This window comes from Bos indicus, chromosome 11, assembly GCF_029378745.1.
Source record: "Bos indicus isolate NIAB-ARS_2022 breed Sahiwal x Tharparkar chromosome 11, NIAB-ARS_B.indTharparkar_mat_pri_1.0, whole genome shotgun sequence".
Classification (NCBI taxonomy): Eukaryota; Metazoa; Chordata; class Mammalia; order Artiodactyla; family Bovidae; genus Bos; species Bos indicus.
In genome coordinates, this window is record NC_091770.1 from 13,338,620 (window position 1) to 13,360,867 (window position 22,248).

At 52.5% G+C, this 22,248-nt stretch overlaps 1 protein-coding gene across 2 annotated transcripts; it reads left to right on the plus strand.

Moving 5' to 3' along the window:
• Nucleotides 1-14,288: 14,288 nt before the first annotated feature.
• Nucleotides 14,289-22,222, plus strand: TEX261 (testis expressed 261). 2 transcript variants are annotated; one of them, XM_019969954.2, is made up of 6 exons: nt 14,289-14,458; nt 15,362-15,441; nt 16,569-16,722; nt 18,480-18,547; nt 19,231-19,348; nt 19,522-22,222. In XM_019969954.2, exons 1-6 carry the CDS (start codon nt 14,389-14,391, stop codon nt 19,635-19,637), a joined length of 606 nt encoding a protein of 201 aa, XP_019825513.2. In that variant the 5' UTR covers nt 14,289-14,388; the 3' UTR covers nt 19,638-22,222. The 2 variants fall into 2 exon arrangements, with proteins under 2 accessions (XP_019825513.2, XP_019825514.2); XM_019969955.2 differs by having other exon boundaries at nt 14,290-14,458; nt 19,246-19,348.
• Nucleotides 22,223-22,248: the final 26 nt, after the last annotated feature.

Consider the following 22,248-nt stretch of genomic DNA (forward strand, 5'->3'; position numbering starts at 1 on the left):
CCCCAATGACCCAAGACAGATTATATGGCTCAGGTGTCTTTAGGAGAAATGTTGAGTTTTCAGTTCAATAAAATTGTCTTCCAATCATTTAAGAGAGCAGGATTTACATGTCACTGCAAATAAGAGAATGAGGTATTGTTTCACAGATCAATTCAGCATTGTTTCCCAAAAGATGTTTACGTGAGAGATGTTCATTGGTACTTCCAGAACAGTGTTCCTGTGGTCCCTCAGAATACTGAGTCCTCTTTAGTCTTCCTGCCCCACCCTTATCCTGGGGAGTCCTGTTGCCCATCAAGACATTAAGGCTCAGAAAAGCCCCAAAGGAAAACAACCAGTTTCATCCTGTTTAATGGCTCAATAAGCAAGGATACTTGTGCTGACTTAAAAAAAAAAAAAGCACAACATGAGAGTTACAAGTCTTTATTTCAGGCAAAATAAGGTCTTCAGTCCAGGAGATAGCAGCTTAGATAGAGCTGGGAAACTGCTCCAAAGAGGCAGGGGGTGGGGGGAAAGTCAGTGTATACATGTGATTTTGGGCAAAGGTGGAATACATAACAATCAAGCATGTAATTTTCCAGAAGATTTCTGCTAGTCTCATGAAAGCCTTCACTAGCCATGAGGAACAGTGTCACCATGATGGATTTTAGAGCTTATCTAGATATGAGGAGACACAAAAGTTGGGCTCATAGAATCAGTCCTAAGAATATCTATCCAAAGATCTGCTCTGCCAGTTTTCCTGGAGAACAGAGTGCCTCATTTCAGCTCTCCACCATGAACTCCTTTCAGGGGGGTCTTAAAGGTCAGCAACAACACACGATTTAACCCTTATAGAGGTAGATGGCAAGCACCCATGGCAAGTGCCAATTTGTAGTTGACACTTGTACCAAGGAAGTCTTATCTCACAAGAGGTGAGGTGCCTAATATCTCTGCCCCTCCAACACACACATGGACACACACACACACACACACAGACACACACATTTTCTTTTAATTCCAGTTTGAAAACTCTGGAAGAGAATATTGATCTACAGGGTCATCTATTTTATGGTTCTGGAGGCCTTTTCCAGCTCAGTGATCTCATAGGGTAATCCAGCTGGAAGTGTATTTTCTATTATTCACTTTCTTTCTTTTTCTCTCTGATCATCCACTGGCATTTAAAAGTTGGGCTTTTCAGCTCCCCAAGCCGCCTCACCCTAGAGTCCCAGGTGTACATTGTTTCCCTCTGGGTTGGAACCCCCAGCAGCCCTGCACCATTTCCCAGAGCCCGGTCATCTCTGCTGGAGGCCCAAGGCCTGGAGAAGATGGACAGAGCCATGGCCCAGCCAGGTGGGCCTTGCCCTCCTCCACGCCTTCCCTTCCTCTTACCTCCTTCTCTGGGGCAGCCCAGAATCTTTTCCCCAAATACTGGCTCAGGAAGACCTTGGCTGGCCGCAGCCTTTTCTGAGTCCTAAGGAGGAAGGGCAGTGTGGCCTTCAGCTCTCCAGACATAGGGCAAGGGCATGACCGGAGTAGGAAGTGTTGCCCTGAGCCTCTTTTGGTCCTGCCCCAATGTCTTGCCTCTCTCTGAGTGGTGGAATATATCAACGGAGGCCACTGGAGTGGATGACCAGATGGGATTTTGTTGTTGTTATTGTTGTTTGCAGTCATGAACCCCTGAGCTGGGGCACTGAGGGGTGAAAGGCGGGAGGGGCATGCTAGCACCCAAATATGCCCAGAGTTCTGCAATCCCCTGAGTAGGATAGATGGGGTAAGGATGTAGACAAAGGTTATAAGATCTGGCCAGAGTATCAGGAGGGTCCTTCCTGAAGGAGGCAGGATTTGGGGACGGATTACAGAGTGGGAGGTATTCTAATCCCAAACTGATGGGAGACTTTGGGTCCTGGTGAAAGTGTGAAGGGGTCCAAGATGGGCTCTGGAGGCATGAAAGGTGGGCATGAAGTAGGTATCCCTTTCAGGAGGCCAAGTCTTAAGCTTTCTCATGGCCTGGGCACTGCCCCAGTCTCCACCATCAAGCCTCATTGACAGGAACATTGTAAACCAGCTCCCACTGAGGATTCCAGCCTTGGCTGAGGAAAAGCCACTTCATCTTCCCTAGAACCCTAATGCTGGGGATGGCAAGAAGCTGGGCAACTGCTTCTACTCAATCCCTGGAAAATCCCTAGAAAATCCCTGGAAATGGGGTGCCAGGGGCATCTGTATGAACCCTGACAGATGCATGTCAGCAGAGATCGACTGTAGTATTCCAGTTTGTGGGGTTTCCTCTCCCCACCCACTCCCATTAGAGGATGTGCACTTTAAGAGAAACCATAAGGAGAGCCTCACTGAGCACTGAAGAATTGATGCCTTTGAACTGTGGTGTTGGAGAAGACTCTTGAGAGTCCTTTGGACTGCAAGGAGATCCAACCAGTCCATTCTGAAGGAGATCAGTCCTGGGTGTTCATTGAAAGGACTGATGTTGAAGCTGAAACTCCAATACTTTGGCCACCTGATGCGAAGAATTGATTCATTTGGAAAGACCCTGATTCTGGGAAAGATTAAAGGTGGGAGGAGAGGGGATGACAGAGGATGAGATGGTTGGATGGTATCACCAACTCGATGGACATGAGTTTCAGCAAGCTCTGGGATTTGGTGATGGACAGGGAATCCTGTCATGATGCAGTCCATGGGGTCGCAAAGATTCGGACATGACTGAGCGACTGAACTGAACAGATGAGGGAGAGCAAAGATGGACCTAGAGATCTGTCCCTCTAACAATGGCTTTTCAGACACTGAACAGGTCATCCTTCATAGATATTTGGGCTTGGAGCCTTCCTTACACCCTTGTCATCACACCACATCCCCCCAGGCCAGTCCTGTGCACTGAGCCATCTCTGCACTCTCCCAGGAGTGCGAGGAGCAGGTGCCACCATCAGCAGGGCTCGCTGGCCCGGCCAGTCCCCCGTGGCCGGGCATGTGCGGTTCAGCGGCTGTCTGAGGCCTAAGCAGAGGGGACAGCAGCGCCTTTCCTGAGACAAGTGGGAAGAAGGTATCAGCCATGGCTGACCGAGCGGTGACCCAGGGCTCAACAGAGAGCCAATTAGCAGCCACCACAGTGGCAGTGGGCTTGCCGCGGCTTCCACGAGAAGCCCCATGTGCCACCGGCGTGTCAGCCTGAGTTAGCACCAGGAGGGCTGAGTGGAGTCTGGCTGGAGGCTGCCTGCACTGCGGAGTGTGGGTGATAACACTTCCCCTGGGCTCAGGGCAGCTGGGCCAAGTGAGACGCAGGCGTACGCGTGCCTCTGCCCGAGAGTTAGTGTGTCTGTGCACACACACGTGGTACCTGTGCACACATGTGTGGTGTGTGCACACACGTGCGGTACATGTGTACACATGTGTGGTGTACGCACACAGTGTGGTGCGTGTGTACATGTGTGTGGTGTGTGTACACACGTGTGGTACATGTGTGCGCACACGTGTGGTGCGTGTGTACACGTGTGTGGCGTGTGCGCACGTGTGCTGTGTGCATGCATGTATAGTGTGTATACACGTGTGTGGTGCGTGTTACCCGTTCATCATCCAGGACTTACGTGTCAGTGTGCATGCACACACCAGCTCACGTCCCTTCAGCATGGTTAGTGCGTGCTTTGTGTGTTTGCTTCGTGAGAGTTGAGAATTCTAAGACTGAGCAGGCCAAAGTCCCTGCCCTCAAGGGACTTATGTTCTAGTGGGAGGCACCAAAATGAAACAAATGAATAACTACTCTGTGGCCGCAGTAGAGGAAAGTACTAAGAGGAAAGGCAAACAGGAAATGGGACAGGGGTTCCCGTTTGAGGTTGTGATCAGGGAGGGCCCCTCGGAGGAGGTGATCTTGATCTACAGGAGCAGGAGGCAGCTCATGACTATCTGGAGCAGAGGGCTGTAGACAGAGTGCAGAAACAGGGCCAGAGTGAAGGAGATAGGGTTCCACTGTGCGTGATGTGGATGGGAGGAAAGGGGAGACCCCACAGCTGGGGGGATATCTGACAGGCCAGACCTGGGAACAGCCCTCATTGAGAACCTACTTGTCCAACTCAGCTTGCTAAATCCACCCCCACTGTCCAGCACAGCCAGGCCTCCCCAGGTAGGCCCCTCAGCTCTGCCGATGTGTCCACGGGGTGGCCAGAAACCAGAGAAGCCACTGCCCATGGAGAGAGAAGAGGGCTCCGAACTGGCCTGGAAGCTGCATCCAAGAGGCCAGAGGCAAGGCTGCTTGTGGGTGCTCTGACGCAAGGAACCACTGGCAGATGGTGTGATGGGACTGCAAAGAGGCTGGAGGGGACAATGGATGCCCTGGACATGCTCTCTCAGCCCAGATTTGGGAGGCCTGGCAGGGCTGGGGCTGGGCAAAGCTGGAGGCCTCCCCGCTCTGCGCACCGCCTCCCTGCTCTGCGCACCGCCTCCCTGTGGGAAGGGCAGGCTCTAGACCCCAGCAAAGGTGCCAGAGCTGGCTTCAGACCTTGTCTTTCATTTCCCAAACCCAGAAGCCCTGGACGGGGAGCCTTGCAGGCCCAGGAGGGGAAGCTTAGCGGGCTCTGCCACAGGTGGCCTCTGGGGGAGGTTGGGTGGACGAAAGGCAAGGGAAGAGTTCTGGGAGCAAAACTGTCACCACACCAACCCAGCCAAAGGCTTGCTTCCGCTGGGACAGCCTGACTGGGGTGCCTCAGGGTGACGGCAGGCATGGGGCCTGTGTCTGTCTCCCCGTGAAGCTTTGTCTGCGGGTCTGTGTGAGTGCATATACTTGTGTGTATCCGGTGACTGTGTCAGCTTGGGTCCTTCCTGGTTGATTGTGTGTCTGTGGGCGAGGCCCCCGTGCCTGTATGTCTGCAGGTGGGTGCCTCTGTGGACCCCGCAGGTGCCAGCTGTGTGGGGGCCTCTCTGGGTACGTGCCTTTCTGGGTGTGAGTGCGTGAGGTTTCTTGTGGTTTATCGCCTGTTAGCCTCTGAAACGGTAACACCCTGTTCCCTAGCGTGACCCCGCGGCTCTCGGGGAGAAGCTGCCGCCTCCACTCTCGTCAGGGCGGTGGAGACAGCAGCTCTGGGGGCTGCGGGGCTGCGGGGCTGGCTGGCAGAGACCTGTACTTCAGCTCTGCCTTTGATGTTGCTATCAGTGTCACCTGCTGCAGCATGGCTGGCCAGACCGGCAGCCCCCAAACCAGGCCTACACTCATACTGGCCTCTCACTGACCTCTGGCTGTGGTCTCAGACTCCCGTCCTGGCTGCTGCCTACCCTGAAGGGGTGTGGAGTGTGGTGGTGGGGCAAGGAGGCGGGTTGGCTGGATGGCAGCTCAGCTGTGTGGGGGGTTCAGAGACTTAAATTTGGAGGAAATTAAGAAGTAATCTAGCCCTCTGCGCAGTGTATCCATCCCAGTGGCCGCAGCTGCATCTTTGTGTGTTCCCATTGAATCTGACTCTCTCTGGACCCTCCTAAGAGTGGACCCTCACTGAAACTGGGAGTGGGGAGGGGAGAAGGTGGAGCTGGGAGGGGCAGAGAGGGCCCTGGATTCAGAACCTCTCTAAGTGCCTCGCCCAGGTTTTGACCATACTGGGTGAGGGCAAGGGGTCAGGGCGGGGGAGAGGCAGGCATGGGTTTCCAGACTGGCGGGGAGGGAAGGCATCGCCAGGAGGCAGTAAATGAGCCTGGTGAGGACCATAGACTCCAGGTGTGAACAGGAGGCCAGAGAAGATGGGAGCTAGAATGGGCTGGAGCACTCAGGAAGGCTTCCTGGAGGAGGAATATGAAATGGGTCTTGAAAGACTGGTAGAAACTGGATGGGCAGAGAGGAGGGGCAGGAAGAACACTGTGAGTTGAGAGAGGAGAGTCTGTGCAGGGCAGGGTGGGGGGAGGGGGGAGAAGTAGGGTCCAGGGCCATGACTCAGTGTCTTCTGTGGGAGTGGGAGTAGGGCCAAGAAAACTTCAGGGAGAAGCCCTTTGCTGAGTAGGAGCTGGAAGGAAGGGGAGGAAGAAGGAGGACTGGGTGGGCTCGCCTTACATGTAGGCCCCTCCTCAGCCAACACAGCCGCTGGACTACCTGAGCCGGGCAGGGCCTCAAGACTGCAGCGCCCTGTGCTCTCCTGGGCACCTCTCCCCACCGGGGCAGCGGTTCCCATCCTGGCTGCCCTGCGGAAGCCTTGTGCAAACAGTGGGGTCTCCTGCGCCATGGGAGCATTTCAGAAACTGCCGCAGCCTGGGCCCTGGCCCGGAGTCTAATTCCAGTGGTCTGAGAAGTTGTTAGGCTGTGCAAGTGAAATGGAGAAGCCCCCAACTCTCTGTTCAGAGAGAGTAACCCACCAGGGGGACGTGGACGCAGCTGCTGTTGGGAAGCTGGGGCCCTGGTAGCCTTTCCCCACCATACCCCAGGGGCAGTTAGGACTCTTGAAACTCTGTGTGCCTCCTACAACTAAACGGTGGGGGGGAAGCAGGGATGGGAAGGGTTCTGGGGTCTGGAAACACCAAGTCACGTCCTGCTGCCCATACCTCCCGTTTTATTTGAGAAGCAGGGCACATCGCTGCTCTAAGCAAAACAGAAGGTCTGTTAGGAAGGAAAAGGGGCGATTGGCAGCAGGCCCTCAGCCTCCAGATCTCCATTTCCTTGTACTGGAAGCACCTGACTCTGCCCATGGCAGGAGGTGACGACATGCAGACCACAAAAAGTGTGCAGAAGCGGAGGAGGCTGGCATGGGAGGTGAAAGTGTTCCACGTGGGAACGACAGAAAGGAGAGGGCTTGGTGGCGGTAGCGGGGCGTGTGTGTGTGTGTGTGTGTGTGTGTGTGTGTGAGAGAGAGAGAGAGAAATATCTGGAGAGTAGGTATCCAGAAGCAGTGTATCTGGTGGCAAAGGCAGTCTCTTGTACAGTCTTTCTACCCTCACTGGGCTGGAGAACAGGCCTTGGGCCCAGAACATTTCCTCCCCAAGAGATTAAAAAGCCCATGCAGCCTATGCCGAGCTTATCGCCTCGTGTGGGAACATCTTTTCTCATTTGCAGCTCAGTTTGTGCTCCTTTTTTCTGCTTTTATTTACATCCTTGGCCCTCCTACAAACCCCAAGCTTTCATTATTTCAAACTCCAGGAAGGAGGGGCTGGGGTCCTTCTGCTTCCACACAAGAGGGGTACACAGAGGCCAACTGGCCTGCATCGGCTGCACCATCCTGAGGGCCACCTGCGGCCCGTGAGGGGCCAAGGCCCACTGCTGAAGCTGCCCTTGCTCTTTCTCCACCTGAGTAAAGGCCACTCAGGGCTCGACTGTGTCGTGATTTCCTTGGCGACTCCAGCACCAAGATTCAGGGGACAGAAGTGTTTGGACTTCTGTTCTGGTGGCTGATGCTGTGATGATCTTTGCTATCCTCCTCTTAATTGGAGTTCCCCCTGGCACTAGCTGGGCTTCCCTAGTGGCTCACACAGTAAAAGAATCTGTCTGCAATGCAAGGAGACCCAGGTTCGATCCCTGGGTGGGGAAGATGCCCCGGAGAAGAGAATGGCAACCCACTCCAGTATTCTTGCCTAGAGAATCCCATGGACAGAGGAGCCATGGTGTCGCAAAGAGTCAGACTTGACTAAGTGACTAACACTTTCACTTTTCCTGCACTGGTTACCACTGCAGGATGTTCTGTGGTGAATCGTGTGGTGCCAGGAAGACTAGGGAGACCAGCTCAGCCCAGTTTGCCTGTGACTGGGAGGGGAGGAGAGCTGGCTCATCAGAGAGCTGGCCCTTTTCTTCTAGTCAGGACTCTCTGTCATGGGAGACCACTTGGAGCTGCTTGAGTCACAAGAGGAAGACACTCTGCCTGCAACTCCAGGGCTTTGTGATGAGTAAGGGCCAAGCGAGCGTGAATGGCTGTCTGCTGTCTGGGCTCATGGGGCTGCCTCCTCTCCTTGGAGAGAGCTCCCAGCCCTGACTGGACCTCCATCAGCCAGCTGCTTCCCCACAACCCTGCTCAGGAGCTCGTGTGTGTGTGTGTGTGTGTGTGTGTGTGTGTGACAGAGAGAGACAGAGACATCCACAAGGGTATCAGGTGATGTTTGCCAAGTTAGAGTGCTTCCCTCTCCCTGACTTGTTCTTTCCTGTCATTCCCCAGCCTCACACCCTTACACATCTCCCTCCCTCAGCCCGGACCAGGCCCTCTCAGTTCTGGTAGCTTAGCTGAAGACAAGGCTGAGGCAATTAATAGAGCCTATTGAAGACTTGTCACTAGAAAGCTCCTTAACTCAGCCACCTGAGTTGGGGCCCCAGGCATGTGACAGGGATGGGGGAGGAGTTCCAGGAACACCAGGGCAGCTGCTTCGGTGGGGAAAGGGTTGAGGGTGGGGAAAGGGTTGGGGTGTAGCGGTGGGGTGGGGGATGGGGCAGATGCATAGCAGGGAAACAGGGTCAGGAGGCCTAGATTATATGAGCCTGTAGATTATGCGGACATGGGAGTGGTCATTGTTTTCCACTGTTTGTGGTTTCTCTCTTCCTAGAATTTTGCTCTGGCTGATCTGCTGCAGAACCAAGGCCTGAGAGATGAGGTGCCAAAGAATAAACCTCCTGACTACATGGACCATCCCAGGAAAAGTTTTCCTCTTGGGTGTGGGCACCTTAAAGAGGGGCCATCACGTGGAGACCCCGTAATGTAACACATCAAGTGGGATGGGGTAGCACACGCTCTTAAGTCGTTCCATCCCTGACTCTGTGCTTCTCTGGGGCGGGGGAACTGGCCAGGAGAGAGACAAGAGCCCACAGAAGGACGAGAGGACGAGGAGGGAAGAGGGGCCTGGGTCTCCAGCCTGTCCCTGCCTGTCCCTGCCTATCTCTGACTTCATAGTGTCCCTCACACAACAACCATTGTAGCCAAGCCAGGCAGGGGCAGCAGACGCCCGGATGCTGATGTAGACCCTGTCTCCAATTGTGTGTAGTGTGAGGGTGTGTAGTGTGTTTGTGAACTGCCTCTCTGAACTAGCCCCGGCTTTGCTCCGCTTCAGCTCCTCTGGCTGCCACTAGAGGGCGGCAGTGAACACAGCCAGGCCAGGGGAACTCGAGCTGCACTCCCCAGCCTTTTCACCCGGCGTTTCCTTGCCCTTCCCAGCGCGGAGGGATGACCAGGTCCCAGCCACACAACCACTCGGACCACAGAACCCACTAAAGGCAGTCCCTTGCCCTGGGTGCGGTGAAGGGGTAATGGTATGAGAGTGTGAGGTTAGTTAGTGAAGACGCTGGAGGGGACCAGAGGTGAGCAGAGGTGGTCAAAGTCAGAACCCCGTTTTGTATTCATTACCTCCTATAAGGATAAAGTAGAGCGACGAGAGGCAGAGCCAGGGGACCAGGCAGCCTGCGGGGGGACAGGCAGGGCCCAGCCCACGACCAGGCAGGCAGAATCACCCCGACAGCAAAGGCAGGTTACTGTAAGAGACCAGAGCAAACCACGTGGCTCCGGAGCCAGACTGTCCAGATTCAAACACCAGCTCCTCAAGTACTAGCCGTTGAGGCGTTAGGTGAGGCACTGAACCTCCCTCGGTTTCTCATCTGTAAAAAGCAGATGGCAACAGCATTACGTCCTATGCCAGATGTCAGTGTTAAATGGGTTAAAACATACAAATCACCTAGAACAGTGTCTGGCACAGAGTAAGAACACTATGTATGCACTAGAGTGCATTTACAGAAACTACAAAAAGAAACAAAAAGCAGCGATGGTTTTCTGAGAATAGATCCACCTGACGTCTAGTTTCCCTAGGACATCCTCATGAGATATATGGGAATGGAGTCCCATACTCCCAGGCATCGAATAGTAACATATGAGTTAGTGAATCAGTAGAAGTTAAAGGAGTATGTGTAACACTGGTAAAAATGTATGGAGTTACCAAGGTCTGTCAATATGTAAACTGATAAACATTTCACTCTACAAATCTTTTCACTCTCGGGTTCCTTGAATTAAGCATGAGAGCCCTTCTGCTTTTTCCCATTCCTACTTCAAGAGGCTGTGTTTTTTTGAGGAAATGTGAGTCCTCAACCTTGGTTCCTAGGGCAAGTTTTGGCTTTAAGACTGTGGGGAAGTAAAAATGCCCAGCTGTGGAATAACAGTCCTGGATCAGTCATCTGAATGCCCTTAACCTTGTTCAGCCTCATGTTTCCCTTATCTACAATTCTGGGGAGGAATGGGGGGATATTTTTATTATATTTTCCTCCTTCCTTGGGAGGATAATACTCAGGAAAATAAAAACTACGATCAATTGAGATTTTATTGTACTTCTACTCACTGATACTTCTTTGTCTCAAATACGAAGTATCCAACAGAAAAAACTTGACCAGGAAGTTCCCCTACTGGGCCCATCAGGAGGCCAGATCACGTGATCCAAGGCTAGCTGACTGACTTGTAAGGCACCATATGCTTTTCTCACAAAGAGACTGAGTAAGGACAGACTATTTGAGGCATCCTAGGAAAAGGAAATGGCAACCCACTCCAGTGTTCTTGCCTGGAGAATCCCAGGGACGGGGGAGCTTGGTGGGCTGCCATCTATGGGGTCGCACAGAGTCGGACACGACTGAAGTGACTTAGCAGCAGCAGCAGGTCCAGCATACTACAAACATTTACATTTTAAATTTAATTTATAAATAGGTGATACATTTACATATATTTACATAGTTCAGTACTTTAAGGATATACAAAACATGCGGTAAACGCCCTCTCTTACTCTTGACTCCAGCTCCTCTCTTTCTGTCTAGGAAGCAAGCAAAGTGACCATTTTCAAGTGGACTCTTCCAGAGATAGCCCATATAAAGAAATATCTATGCAGATTCTTTCTCCTTATTCTTTGGCTTTTTTCAAAAGGGGATCCTCCCATATGGGTACATAGAGAAGAGTCTCAACTGTCTCTATGGCTGTGCTTTAGAATGTACCAAAACGTACTTGTCCAGTTTCCTATTAATGAACATTTAGGTTGTTCTCGGTCTTTCCCAGTGCTGTTGTGAAGAGCCTTGTAAATAAGCATGCAGTCATTTAAGGTCACATTTCTTATACACAGCCCTCAGAAATTCTTAACCAGGGGTGTGGGGACGCCTTAGAAGTCAGCATATATAAAATTCAGGGAGACAAAACTGAAGGACTCTAGAAACCTGGAAGGGAAAAAACTTCCTTTATTTACACTAAGGTCTAACAGAAATTTAACATGCCCTTCCATTATGAATGCAGCCAACACACTCAAAATAATTGGCAGTATCTGTGACTTTCTCATCTCACATGGTTGAAGGTATTTTGAAAATATTTACACTCATCCCTTCTTTGTCATTGTGGTAGTAGAGGAAAACGGTTTCTTTACGCACCACACTCTGACACTAAATGTGTGGGTTTTTTCCACACATCAACTTTGTGACTCTCTGGACACAGACTGGGTGCCCTACAATTGTGTTCATTTCTGAGACTATCTGCCTGGAGTTATTGTCAGACTCCACAGCTTTAAGACCTTGGTCCCACAGCACTTCCTTCAGTTCAGATTCAGCCACAGCCATGGGTCCCTGTGGTACCACACTTCTGTTCCACTTGGCTGCAAAACTAAGGGTCCCACATACCACCTCAGATTGGATAATTTCCTACAATGGCTCACCAAACCCAGAAACATTTACTTATGCTTACCAGTTTATCATAAAGGACATTATACAGGACAGAGATGAACAGCCATACGAAGAGGTGAGGTCTGAAGGGACTGAGTCCAGGAACTTCTGTCCTCAGGGAGTTGGGGTGCACCCCCCTCCCCTCAGGTGGATGTGTTCACCGTTCTGAACCCTATACTTTAGAGATTTTTATGGAGGCTTCCTCATGATTTTTAACTCAATCTCCAGCCCCTCTCCCCTTCCTGCCAGACAGAGGATAGGATTCAAAGTTCCAAGCTTCTAGGGAATTCCCTGGAGGTCCGAGCTCTCACTGCGGAGGACCCTGGCTTGATCCTTTTAGTTGGGGAACTAAAATCCCACCAAGTCAAGCAGCGTGGTCAAAAAAAGAAAGAAAGTTCCAAACTTCCAATCTGGTGACCAGCCCCCATCCTGAAGCTAACCAGGAGCTCACCAAGAGTCTCTCATTAGAACAAAAGATGTTTCTATCACTCAGGAAATTCCAAGGAACCTAGGAGTTCTGTGTCAGGAACTGTGGGCAGAGACTAAAAAAAAAAAAATATATATATATATGTATATATTTCTTATTATGTCGCAGGCAGGTAGTTACTAGACTTTCTGTTAGAACAGGTTACGTTATTCATTCATAAAGAAGCACATGTGTGTGTATGTGCTGTGTGCTAAGTCACTTCAGTTGTGTCTGACTCTTTGTGACCCTATAAACTGTAACCCACCAGGCTCCTCTGTCCATGGGATTCTCTAGGCAAGAATACTGGAGTGGCTACCATTCCCTTCTCCAGGGATCTTCCTAACCCAGGGATCAAACCTGCATCTCCTGTGGCTCCTGCATTACAGACAGATTCTTTACCACTGAGCCATCAGGGAAGTCATATATATATATATATCATGCAGTTATCGAAAAATTTTTTGATATCTGTATTTCAGTGAATTTTTTTTTTGCTTTGTAAGCTTATGTATTTTTTTATTCATGGCAAACTATACATAACACAAAATTTACCACGTGAACCATGTTAAGTGTACAGATCAGTGGCATTAGGTGTATTCACAATGTTATGCAAGCATCGCTACGAGTCATTTCCAGATCTTCTTCATCTTCCCAAACAGAAGTTCTGTACCATCAAACAGTAACTCCCTATCACCCACTGTCCCTTCCCCCTCCAACCAACCACCATTCTATTTTCTGTCTCTATGAATTTGATTATTTTAGACACCTCAGATAAGTGGAATCGTACAATATTTGTCCTTTTGTGCTGGCTTATTTCACTTAGCATAAGGTCCTCAAGATTCACTCATACTGTAGTATGTGTCAGAATTCCCTGTTTCTTAAGGCTGAGTGATACTCCATTGTATGCATGTACCATTTTGGTTATCCATTCATCTGTTGAATTGTTTTCTTTCCATCTTTCGACTATAGTGAATAACGTTGTTATGAACATGAGTGTGCAAATATTCCTTTGGATCTCTACCTTGAATCAGTTCAGTTCAGTTCAGTCGCTCAGTCGTGTCTGATTCTTTGTGACCTCATGGACTGCAGCATGCCAGGATTTCCTGTTAATCACCAACTCCCAGAGTTTGCTCAAACTCATGTCCATTGAGTTGGCGATGCCATCCAACCATCTCATCCTCTGTCGTCCCCTTCTCCTCCTGCCTTCAATCTTTCCCAGCATCAGGGGCTTTTCTAAGAAGTCAGTTCTTTGCATCAGGCGGTCAAAGTATTGGAGCTTCAGCTTCAGTGTCAGTCCTCCCAAAGAATATTCATTCAGGACTGGTTTCCTTTAGGATGGACTGGTTTGATCTCCTCGTAGTCCCAGGGACTCTCAAGAGTACTTTCAATACTTCTGGGTATATACCCTGGAGTGAAATTTCTTGATAACATGGTAATTGTGTTCAATTTTTTGAGGAATATGTATTTATTTTTATGCATGAAAAATGTTCTGAGATAAGAAACATACCAGAGGCCCCTTATACATTCCTTATCTTTGCATGCCTGTCTCCGCCACCAGACGGGGGACTTCTTGATGGGCTGTCCTGCTCTTTGCGGCCGCTCAGTTGGCCCTTCCAGAGGTGGAGTAAATTCAGCACCTAATGAATTAGGTGCATTCAGCACCTAATGGACGAAGTCAATAGAGAGGGAGAGTTAGGCTTCAGGATGGCTAATCAAAGATGCCCCAGTTTCTACCTGTGCCACTTGTAGAGGTACAACCTGAGGCAAGTAACTTTCCTGGGATCGGATTAATTTCCATCCTGAACCTACAGCCTAGCCTTTAGCACATTGCCTGGCACTCGAGAATTTTGTTTCTTTTACCTCCAGGAGCAAAAGAAAGCCCTGGGCAACCTGCCTGGAGCCTTCTGGTCCGAGGCTGCTGGGGAGGGGTTGGGAGGCGAGGGATCACGCTCCAGACTGACGCAAGAGTGCACAGGGAGGGGCCGGAGGTGACCTTTCAAGCTCCGGTACTAGCGCCGCGTTCCGGCCCCTCAGGACCGGCTGTCCCGCCTCCCCGGGTTGCATTGCGTATCGTCTTCTGGGTGCAGCCGGGGGAGCCCGGCGATCCGCCGGCACACGCCGCTGGGGCAGCAGCTGTTGGCCCTCCGCGCCGGTAGGCGGCGCTAGTCTTGACCCGGCCGAGGGCGGCTCTCGGGCCGGGCTGCTCTCGGCGGCGGCGCACGACCGTCCGCGGGGCGGGGACGCGGCGAAGGTGGCGGCGGCTCCTTGTCGCCCGAACCGGAGCGCGCAGGCCCGTCCCGGTGGTCGGGGGCGGGCGGGTGGGGGCGCCATGTGGTTCATGTACGTGCTGAGCTGGCTGTCGCTCTTCATCCAGGTGGCCTTCATCACACTGGCCGTCGGTGAGAGTGCGCGACCCGGCCCCGCGCGGGCTCCCGCTCCGGCATCTGTGCCCGCCGGGGGTCGCATCACGAGGGCGCCGGGGCGACCGGCGAGACCCCCGCCCGGCCCTCCCGCCTTCGCAGCCCCCTCCTGTCCCGCCTGGTCCTGCTTCTCCTCCTGGCCCCAGCAGCCTAGCTGACCGCGGGTCCTTCCAGGAGTCACAAAGTCCACCCCAGCGGTGCCCGGGAGAGGCTGCCTCAGATGCCCCTTGCCCGCGCACCGCCAACCAATGTCGCGCCCGTCCTCGCAGAGCCGGCCGCGCAGAACTTTTCCCGACCCCTACCGCCGGCCTTTCGCCTCTGGCCCTTCGTGCTTCCTACTCTCTGACACGCTTTCCCCTCCTTCCTACTGTTGATCCCAGCTGAGGTCTCAGGTCCTCCGAGAAGCCCTCCTTATGAGGTTTGATGGTCCAGCCGCGCCCTGTTCTTCCCCTAAAGCAGCACCTGTCACACTGGGATCGTCTGACTCCATTACTGCTCAACCTCTCCCCCCGGCCCCCCCTCACAGTTGGGTCAGGGAGGGGACTTTGTCTGTCTTGTAGTGTGCCCAGCTCTCAGCCCAGCCTCTGGCATATTTATTGGATGAGTGAAAGAAATTCCCTTTTATGGGCCAGAGGTTAGGTTTGTGCTGAGGCATCAAATACAGGTTTCCATTCACTTTTATGAAATCTCTCCTTAGTTGCCTTGACAAAGTTTTACTTGTGACTTGGGAGGGTAACACACCGGTTGTTTGGTTTGTTCCGTACCTCATGGACTCATGAAAGGTTGGGTGGGACCCAGCTGCAGATAGAGGGCTGATCAGGATGGTGGGAGTGACCCTGGCTAATGTTCTCCCTGTTTGCCTTGCTCTCCTCCCCACTCCAGCCGCCGGACTTTATTACCTGGCCGAATTGATAGAAGAATACACAGTTGCAACCAGCAGGATCATAAAATACATGATCTGGGTAAGTGACAGCTTTCCCCAGGATCCCCCTCACTCTTGACCTCCCTCAAAAGGAGGAAGTGGGGAAAGTTTGGCCTGGGTGATGAGACCCCTGACCTTGCTGTTTCCTGAGGGTACCATCCCCCACCTCCCTGCCCTGTACCTGGTCCCCTGGGTCTGCTCTCCTGGGCCTAGGTCTTCCGGAGCTTCCTTCCCCAGTGGCATTGCTTCACTGCAGGCCTTGTTCTCGGTTCCTTAAGGTGAGAGCCAAGTGCCTGTTCTGTGTTGACAGGACCATAGCTTTGCCTTTGATTGTCTTCAGTGGTCTTAGCCCCTTGCTCTGTTCACAGCATTTAGAACTGAGAGGAACCTTAAGGACAGTTTTGAGTACTTGTTGAACCAAGTGACTTGTTCTAGGAGGGAGACACCGTCCGTGGCACAGGCCCTGCCCTGCTCAGGGCTCATGGAAGGCTTCTCTTCCTGATGATACAATCCTTGCCATCCGTGTCAAAGCCACAGGAGAGACTGCTGGTGGTTTCTGCAGCTGCAGGAGAGGCTGGGGAGGGGCTGGAGGCACATTTGAATAGGAGGAGTCCACTGCCTCTCAAATCACCTGCTGTCAGAGCCACTTTCTCTCTGGCATGACCTGGGGTAGGCAATCAGTTGTGGAAACAAGACCATAGCTCTCAGCCCTGGGTTCAGGGACCAGCTCATAGGTGTTGATACAGGAGTTAGTCCTTCATTCAGCTAACTGCCTGCCATTTGTTATGCGCTGACAACTGTAAGTCCTTCAGAATGGTGGTTTTCAAACTGCAGGTGTGATTCATTGTTGGGTTGTGCAATCAATTTAGTAGGTCATTATCAGCATTAAAAAGGGGGGGATGGAAAAGACTAGATTGAAATCTGAACTTTGATCACATCTATGTGTGTGTGCTGGGGTCACAGTGTAAGCTGTGGGGTGCTGTCAGACAACCTCTGGGGTTAAAAAGTGCTGCCCTTTGGGAGCCGAGAGGCTAGTTGGGGAGGTCAGAACTGTGGCTGTGAAACAAGGAAAGACTGAAGCATGTTGCCCTGAGTAGGCTAGGGGTTAGTGAGTCCAGGAAGGCTGCCTGGAAGCAGCTCCCTGCACTGTGCGCCTCCGCTGTTCAGTTCTCCACAGCTGTGCTGATTGGCCTCTACGTTTTTGAGCGCTTCCCCACCTACATGATTGGCGTTGGCCTCTTCACCAACCTTGTCTACTTTGGCCTCCTCCAGACCTTCCCCTTCATCATGCTGACCTCGCCTAACTTCATCCTGTCGTGCGGTGAGAGGGGATGGAGTGGGAGGGACAGCTGAGGTGGGATGTGCCCAGCTCCGTCTATGGTACTGAAGAGGGAGGCAAACCACTGAGGTCCTCCAGGAGGTCAGGCTGGTTGGCGGTTGGGGCTCTCACATGTGAGGAACCGAGAGCCCACACTGGCTCTAGTGACTAGAATTTGGAGGGCTGGGATGCTCAGAGAGGGATGGCTTTCCTGGGGCAGGTGGGGTTTGAAAGATTCGAGAAGGAAAAAGAAGTGGGTCGGCTGAGTAGTTACAGCCCTTAAGAAACCACTTGGCCAGGAAAAGCCCAAAGCCTTCCCCCGGCCTGCAGGCAGCGCTCATCCAGTCGTCTGGCCGTAGGCCATGATTAAGGTGAGCTTCGTGGGGCTGCGGGTCTCCTGCAGACAGCTGCCTTGGGGTAGACAAACGTGTTTGGAGGGCCCTGGCCTTCCTGCCTTTGCTCTGCCGCCAGTTTCTGACCTTAGCGTCTCCATCTGTTTAGTGATATTTGGGAAAGTCATTCGGCACATAGATGCTCTAGTTATTTCTGGAAAAGGTTCTAGACAGAATCTGGTTACCAGGATTGCCTTTTCTCCCTTCAGTTGTTACTGGTCATCATAGCCTTTTGTCAAGATGTCAGATGGAATTGGGGTTTCTTAGAGCTACTTTTCTATTTCTGTGAGAGAACCTGGAAAGAAACTGTCATTCACAGGAGGGCATGGTGTTCAAGCCAGGACTGAGTGCCTTGGTTTGATTCCACTGAAAGATTTGTGGGGGTTGGTGTGAGGTGTCCTTCCTTGGACACTATGCCCCTCTTGCTTCTTCCTAGGTGGGAGGGTGCTCTCCACCCCCCACCCCCCACCTACAATGGCATGCTCCCTTGGCTTCCCGTTGTCACTCCTCAACTTGCCCTCTGGATGCCTGGGAGAGTTGTTCTGAAGGTCTGTGGGTGTAGGGCACCATCCTGTCTTTCGGCAAGCCCTTGCCCTAGAGCATGGCTAGGCCTGGCAGAGCTGTTGTCTCTGCTGTAGAAGGGGAGTGGCAAGAGGAGAAAAGAGGAAGGGCCCGTGCTGCTGCCAGCGAGGCGTATTTGAGGGGTGTTGGGTTTGAGGGGTGTCTGCCTTTCACTTCACCACAACAGGAACGCCTGTGTCTGAGCAGCGGGTCCCCAGGATCTCCCTCTGTCTGAATTTGGCTGCACATGAAGGAGGTGTGTGGGGATGCAGAACATACCAGTTCAGATCAGCCAGCCTTACCCTGGGGCAGGATAAGGAGAGACCCGCGTCCCCGGAACTTTGAGGAGCCCTGAGACTGCACTGCAAAACGTCCAGCAGATGGTGCCCTTTATTCCTGAGGAGTGAGCGCCTCTGTCTGTGGAGGGGACGCAGGAGCGAGTGCTCGGCGTGACTTCCTCCTCCCCCACCGCCCATGCAGAGCTCTCTTCAGGACTTAGGGCCGCTCTAGACCAAGTCATTTGGCACGGTGCTTTGGGCTGTGTAGCACTGAAGTCTCATTTTTATAACATTCAAGGAGTTTTTTATCTACTTCTGATTTAACTCATACACTCGGCAGTGGGCAGATGGGGGCTCGTTCTGACGGGAACCTGAGTGCTGGAGAGTAGGGTGCTTGGCCCACGTTGCACTCTGGGTCGTGTGTAAAGTCAGGACCAAGACTTGGCTTCTGACCTCCGGGGCCTTGTGAAGGCTAAAAGTCTGTTTTATGTCATCCCTGAGACTGACTGACTCTTCATTCCCTCAACAGGGCTAGTGGTGGTGAATCATTACCTAGCATTTCAGTTTTTTGCAGAGGAATATTATCCTTTCTCAGAGGTAAGAAGTCTTCAGTATGTCTTCAGACTACTAACAGAGATAGCAGGGGTAAAGGGGATTTGTGTGATTTCTTTGTGTATTTGGCTGTGATTTGAAACAGACTATTCAGGGATAACACATTAAGAAAAAATAATATAGATGATTTTAGAAAGTTGTGAGTATGAGGAGCAGCGACCCTTTGGCTGAGGAAGAAGGCCACTGCTGTCTCCCAGTGAGTCCTTTGGGTCTCTCAGGACCCAGCCTGACATCCTAAGGTCAGGAAGGGGCGTGGGGTGACCTGGTCTGATGCACACCTCACAGGGCAGGGCTGGGCCACAACCTTGAACCCTGCTGCTCTAGTTTGAACCCTGGAGAAGAACAAGGTCACTTCTCCAGGAGATACGGGTCGGTCATGGTTTTGCCTTCCATCTATATCCTTCGGTTCAGAGGAGTTGCTTGTCCTGGTGACCAGGATTCAGGGATTTTGGCCTGAATCGTGGTCATCTTCAGTCTCCACCTTTCCCCACTGAATCTTCTCCTGGGGCTGTCCTGTCTCTGGGGCTGTCCTGTCTCTGCTTCCTGGGCCCTGGTCCCCTTCAGAGATCCCATGTGGGGTCGTCAGTGTGCACGTGACCAGCTTTCTAAGAATCACAGTGACTGCTCCTGGACCGGCCTTGGCACCTCCGGGAGCATCATCTTCTCAGTGTCTCTGTTGCCAGGTCCTGGCCTATTTCACTTTCTGTCTGTGGATAATCCCGTTTGCGTTCTTCGTGTCGCTCTCGGCTGGGGAGAACGTCCTGCCCTCCACCGTGCAGCCAGGAGGTGAGAAGAGGGTGGGAGGGTCATGGTGGGAGGGCACCAGCAGGGCCTGAGCTGCGGGGGAGCCAGAGCCCCCCTGTGATAGAGACACTTGAATTCTGGGTGGGCAGCACTGTGTTCACACACACACAAGCATACACGTACACACACTCATCTCCCTGCCTGTGTCTCCACAGATGACGTGGTCTCCAATTACTTCACCAAAGGCAAGCGGGGCAAACGCTTAGGGATCCTGGTTGTCTTCTCATTCATCAAAGAGGCCATCCTACCCAGTCGGCAGAAGATATACTGACCCCCTGGGGAGGGGATGCTGGCGCAGGAGCCAGAGAGTCAGGCCCCTGGGCCTCCGCACTGGGTGGGGGCCGGGAGTTGGTCGGCACCTTCCCCCAGCCCTGGCCCTCCTTCCCTCCACTCCCCTGGAAGCCCTCATCCCCACCCTCCTCAGGAGGCTCAGCTCAGGTCAGATCTGATACTGCTGGAGGCTGAGACCTCAGAGGCTGCCAGGGAGGAGTCAGGGCCTGCTTAGGCAGGAGGCTACCACCCACCTGGGTGCACAGAAGCCGAGCCCCTGTGGCCCTCCTGCTTCCTCCTGTGATCGGTCAGGAGTTCTGGCTCAGCCCGGGCAGGTAGGGCCAGGGCCATGAAGCTGAAGAGCAGACAGTGATAACTGCCAGTGGGCAGATGGCCACGGGAGGGGCTGTGACTTAGCACTTGCAAGTTTTTGCTGTTGAACTGTGAATTCTGTCCAAGTGCTGATTCCCATTTGAATAAAGATTCTAGGTGGCACTGTTTGCCTTAATACCCTGAAAGTTCATCTTCCTTTCTTCCTGCAGACCTCCCACCCGGACTGGCTTTGCTGCACCAGGGCTCTTTTTCCATGTTTGGGTCTTGCCCTTCCGAAGGGACCATTCTTGTGGCCCATAGTGGGAAGGGGACGGAGATGAGGAGCCGAACCTGGTGGGGGGATGGGGAGTGGAAGTGGAGGCAACCTTTCTTAATCCCCTTCTCCCTTCTTCCGTCTCTTCTTTCCCCTGGGGCTCTGTGACTGCCAGGCTGGAGGCAGAGAGGGGATAGTGTGAGACTGGGTTAGATTTTTCAGGAGAACATGTATAATATCCTATTTGTAAGTCTTGTCGTAGGGAAGAGGAGTGGTTTCTGGCTGATTTCTGTCTTGGGCTTGAGGAGAAACAATAAAAATTGGCTTCCAGGCAGCCTGGATTACAGCCTGTTGTGTAAGAAACTGGTGATGGGAGAAGCTGTCTGTTACTCTAAGAGCACACAGGGCCGGCCCTCTCTTCCGAGTGGTCATGGCTCCTAGGAGGTGAGTGTCTTCTAAGAAGACAGGCCAGGTCCTGGGCATAGGGCAGCATTTGTCGACCTTGCACTCCAACTCTAGTGCCTTCCAAGTCCTCAGCAGTGTGTGTGGGAATGAAGTCCCGTGGGAGCCATTACTGGCATGTCCTGTACCTCAGAGCAAAGCAGGCAGGTGCAGAGACGGACAGCACGCCTATGGTACCGTTCAGCCACTGGGAGACCTCTGTGCTTGAAAACCTTGTTTCTACCTCCTGCCTCCAGTCCCACCATAGCCCTTCATTTCCTTGGCTTTAGTATTGGCTTTCTCTTAAAAATAATCAGCCTTCCCCTTTCCTGGGGAGGAGCAGCCATTTTGGCCTCCTCTCAGTGGTGCTGAGATGGCCAGGCCCTTCTGTCCTATGCAGACAAGGCAGGACAAGGTCAAGGAGGCTGGAGGCCAGTGTCCTGACTGCTGGCCAGCAGCCGGCCTTGCTGTCCCTTGCTGTCTCTTTCTCACCAGTGGCAGCCTTGCCCCTCCATTCACTCCACTGCTTGTGTTCCAGGGGTTGCCAGCAGCCTTGTGCTAAAAGTCCAGTGGACCCTTTTCACATCTCTTTCTGCATCTCTGCAGCGTTGGGCAGGTTTCATCACTGCCAGCTTCCCAAGCCCTTTTGTGGCTGGTTCTCCCTCTCTGCTCCCTTCCAGGCCAGTGCAGGCTCCTCCCCTCGCCCTGTGCACAGAGTTCTATCTTGGGTTCCCTGGAGGAGCCTGTCCCTGCTCACGGCTTCAAGGAATTCAGAGCTGACCTCCAACCCCAGCATCCCTTTTGGTCCTCTGAACCACAGTTCTGCTGCCTTTGGGCACGCAGACAAATCTTGTAGCCCAGGCAGCACTTGTTGCTGTCTTCTGCATACCTGCCTTTTTTGGGTACCTGCTTTGGCCCGAAGATCACTCAGGAGCCCAACCAAACACCTGGTTTCTCTTTCTGCCCAGACATCTAACAACTGTCAAGTTTACCTTCTTAACCTCTCTTCATTTGGGCCACTCCCACGGTCATCAGCTTTCACCTGGATTGTTGTGACAGCCTCCTTTGGCTTCTCTATCCCACAGCTGGAGTTGTCTTTCTAATGCATAGTTGATCCAGTCACTCTCTGGCTTACAACCTTCCATGGCTCTCCGCTGCCCTCAGGATAAAATCCAGACCCCTTAGCATGGCTCGTGAGACTCGTGGAGTCTTGGTTCCTGCTTGCCTCTCTGGCCTCTTCACGGGCCACTTTGCACTCTGAATTTCAGCCTCCTGTATCCAGAAATGCCCCGTTGCTTCTCCTTCATTTTACTCACCTGGGTACCTTCTCTGTCAGTTCTCAACTTAGACTTCACTTCCTCCAAGGAACTCTGAATGTCCCGTCTCCCTCCAGCACACCACACAGATGACTCTGGTCTTACTTGCCTGCTGACTGCTCTGTCTCCCCACTAGACTGTAAGCTCCTTGAGGGCAGGGACTGTCCAGTTTTTGTATCAACAGCGCCTAGCTTGGCACCTGGCACATAGAAAGTACTCAATAAATGTTTGTTTAATGAGTGATTTGCAGTGACGTGTACAGGGGCTAG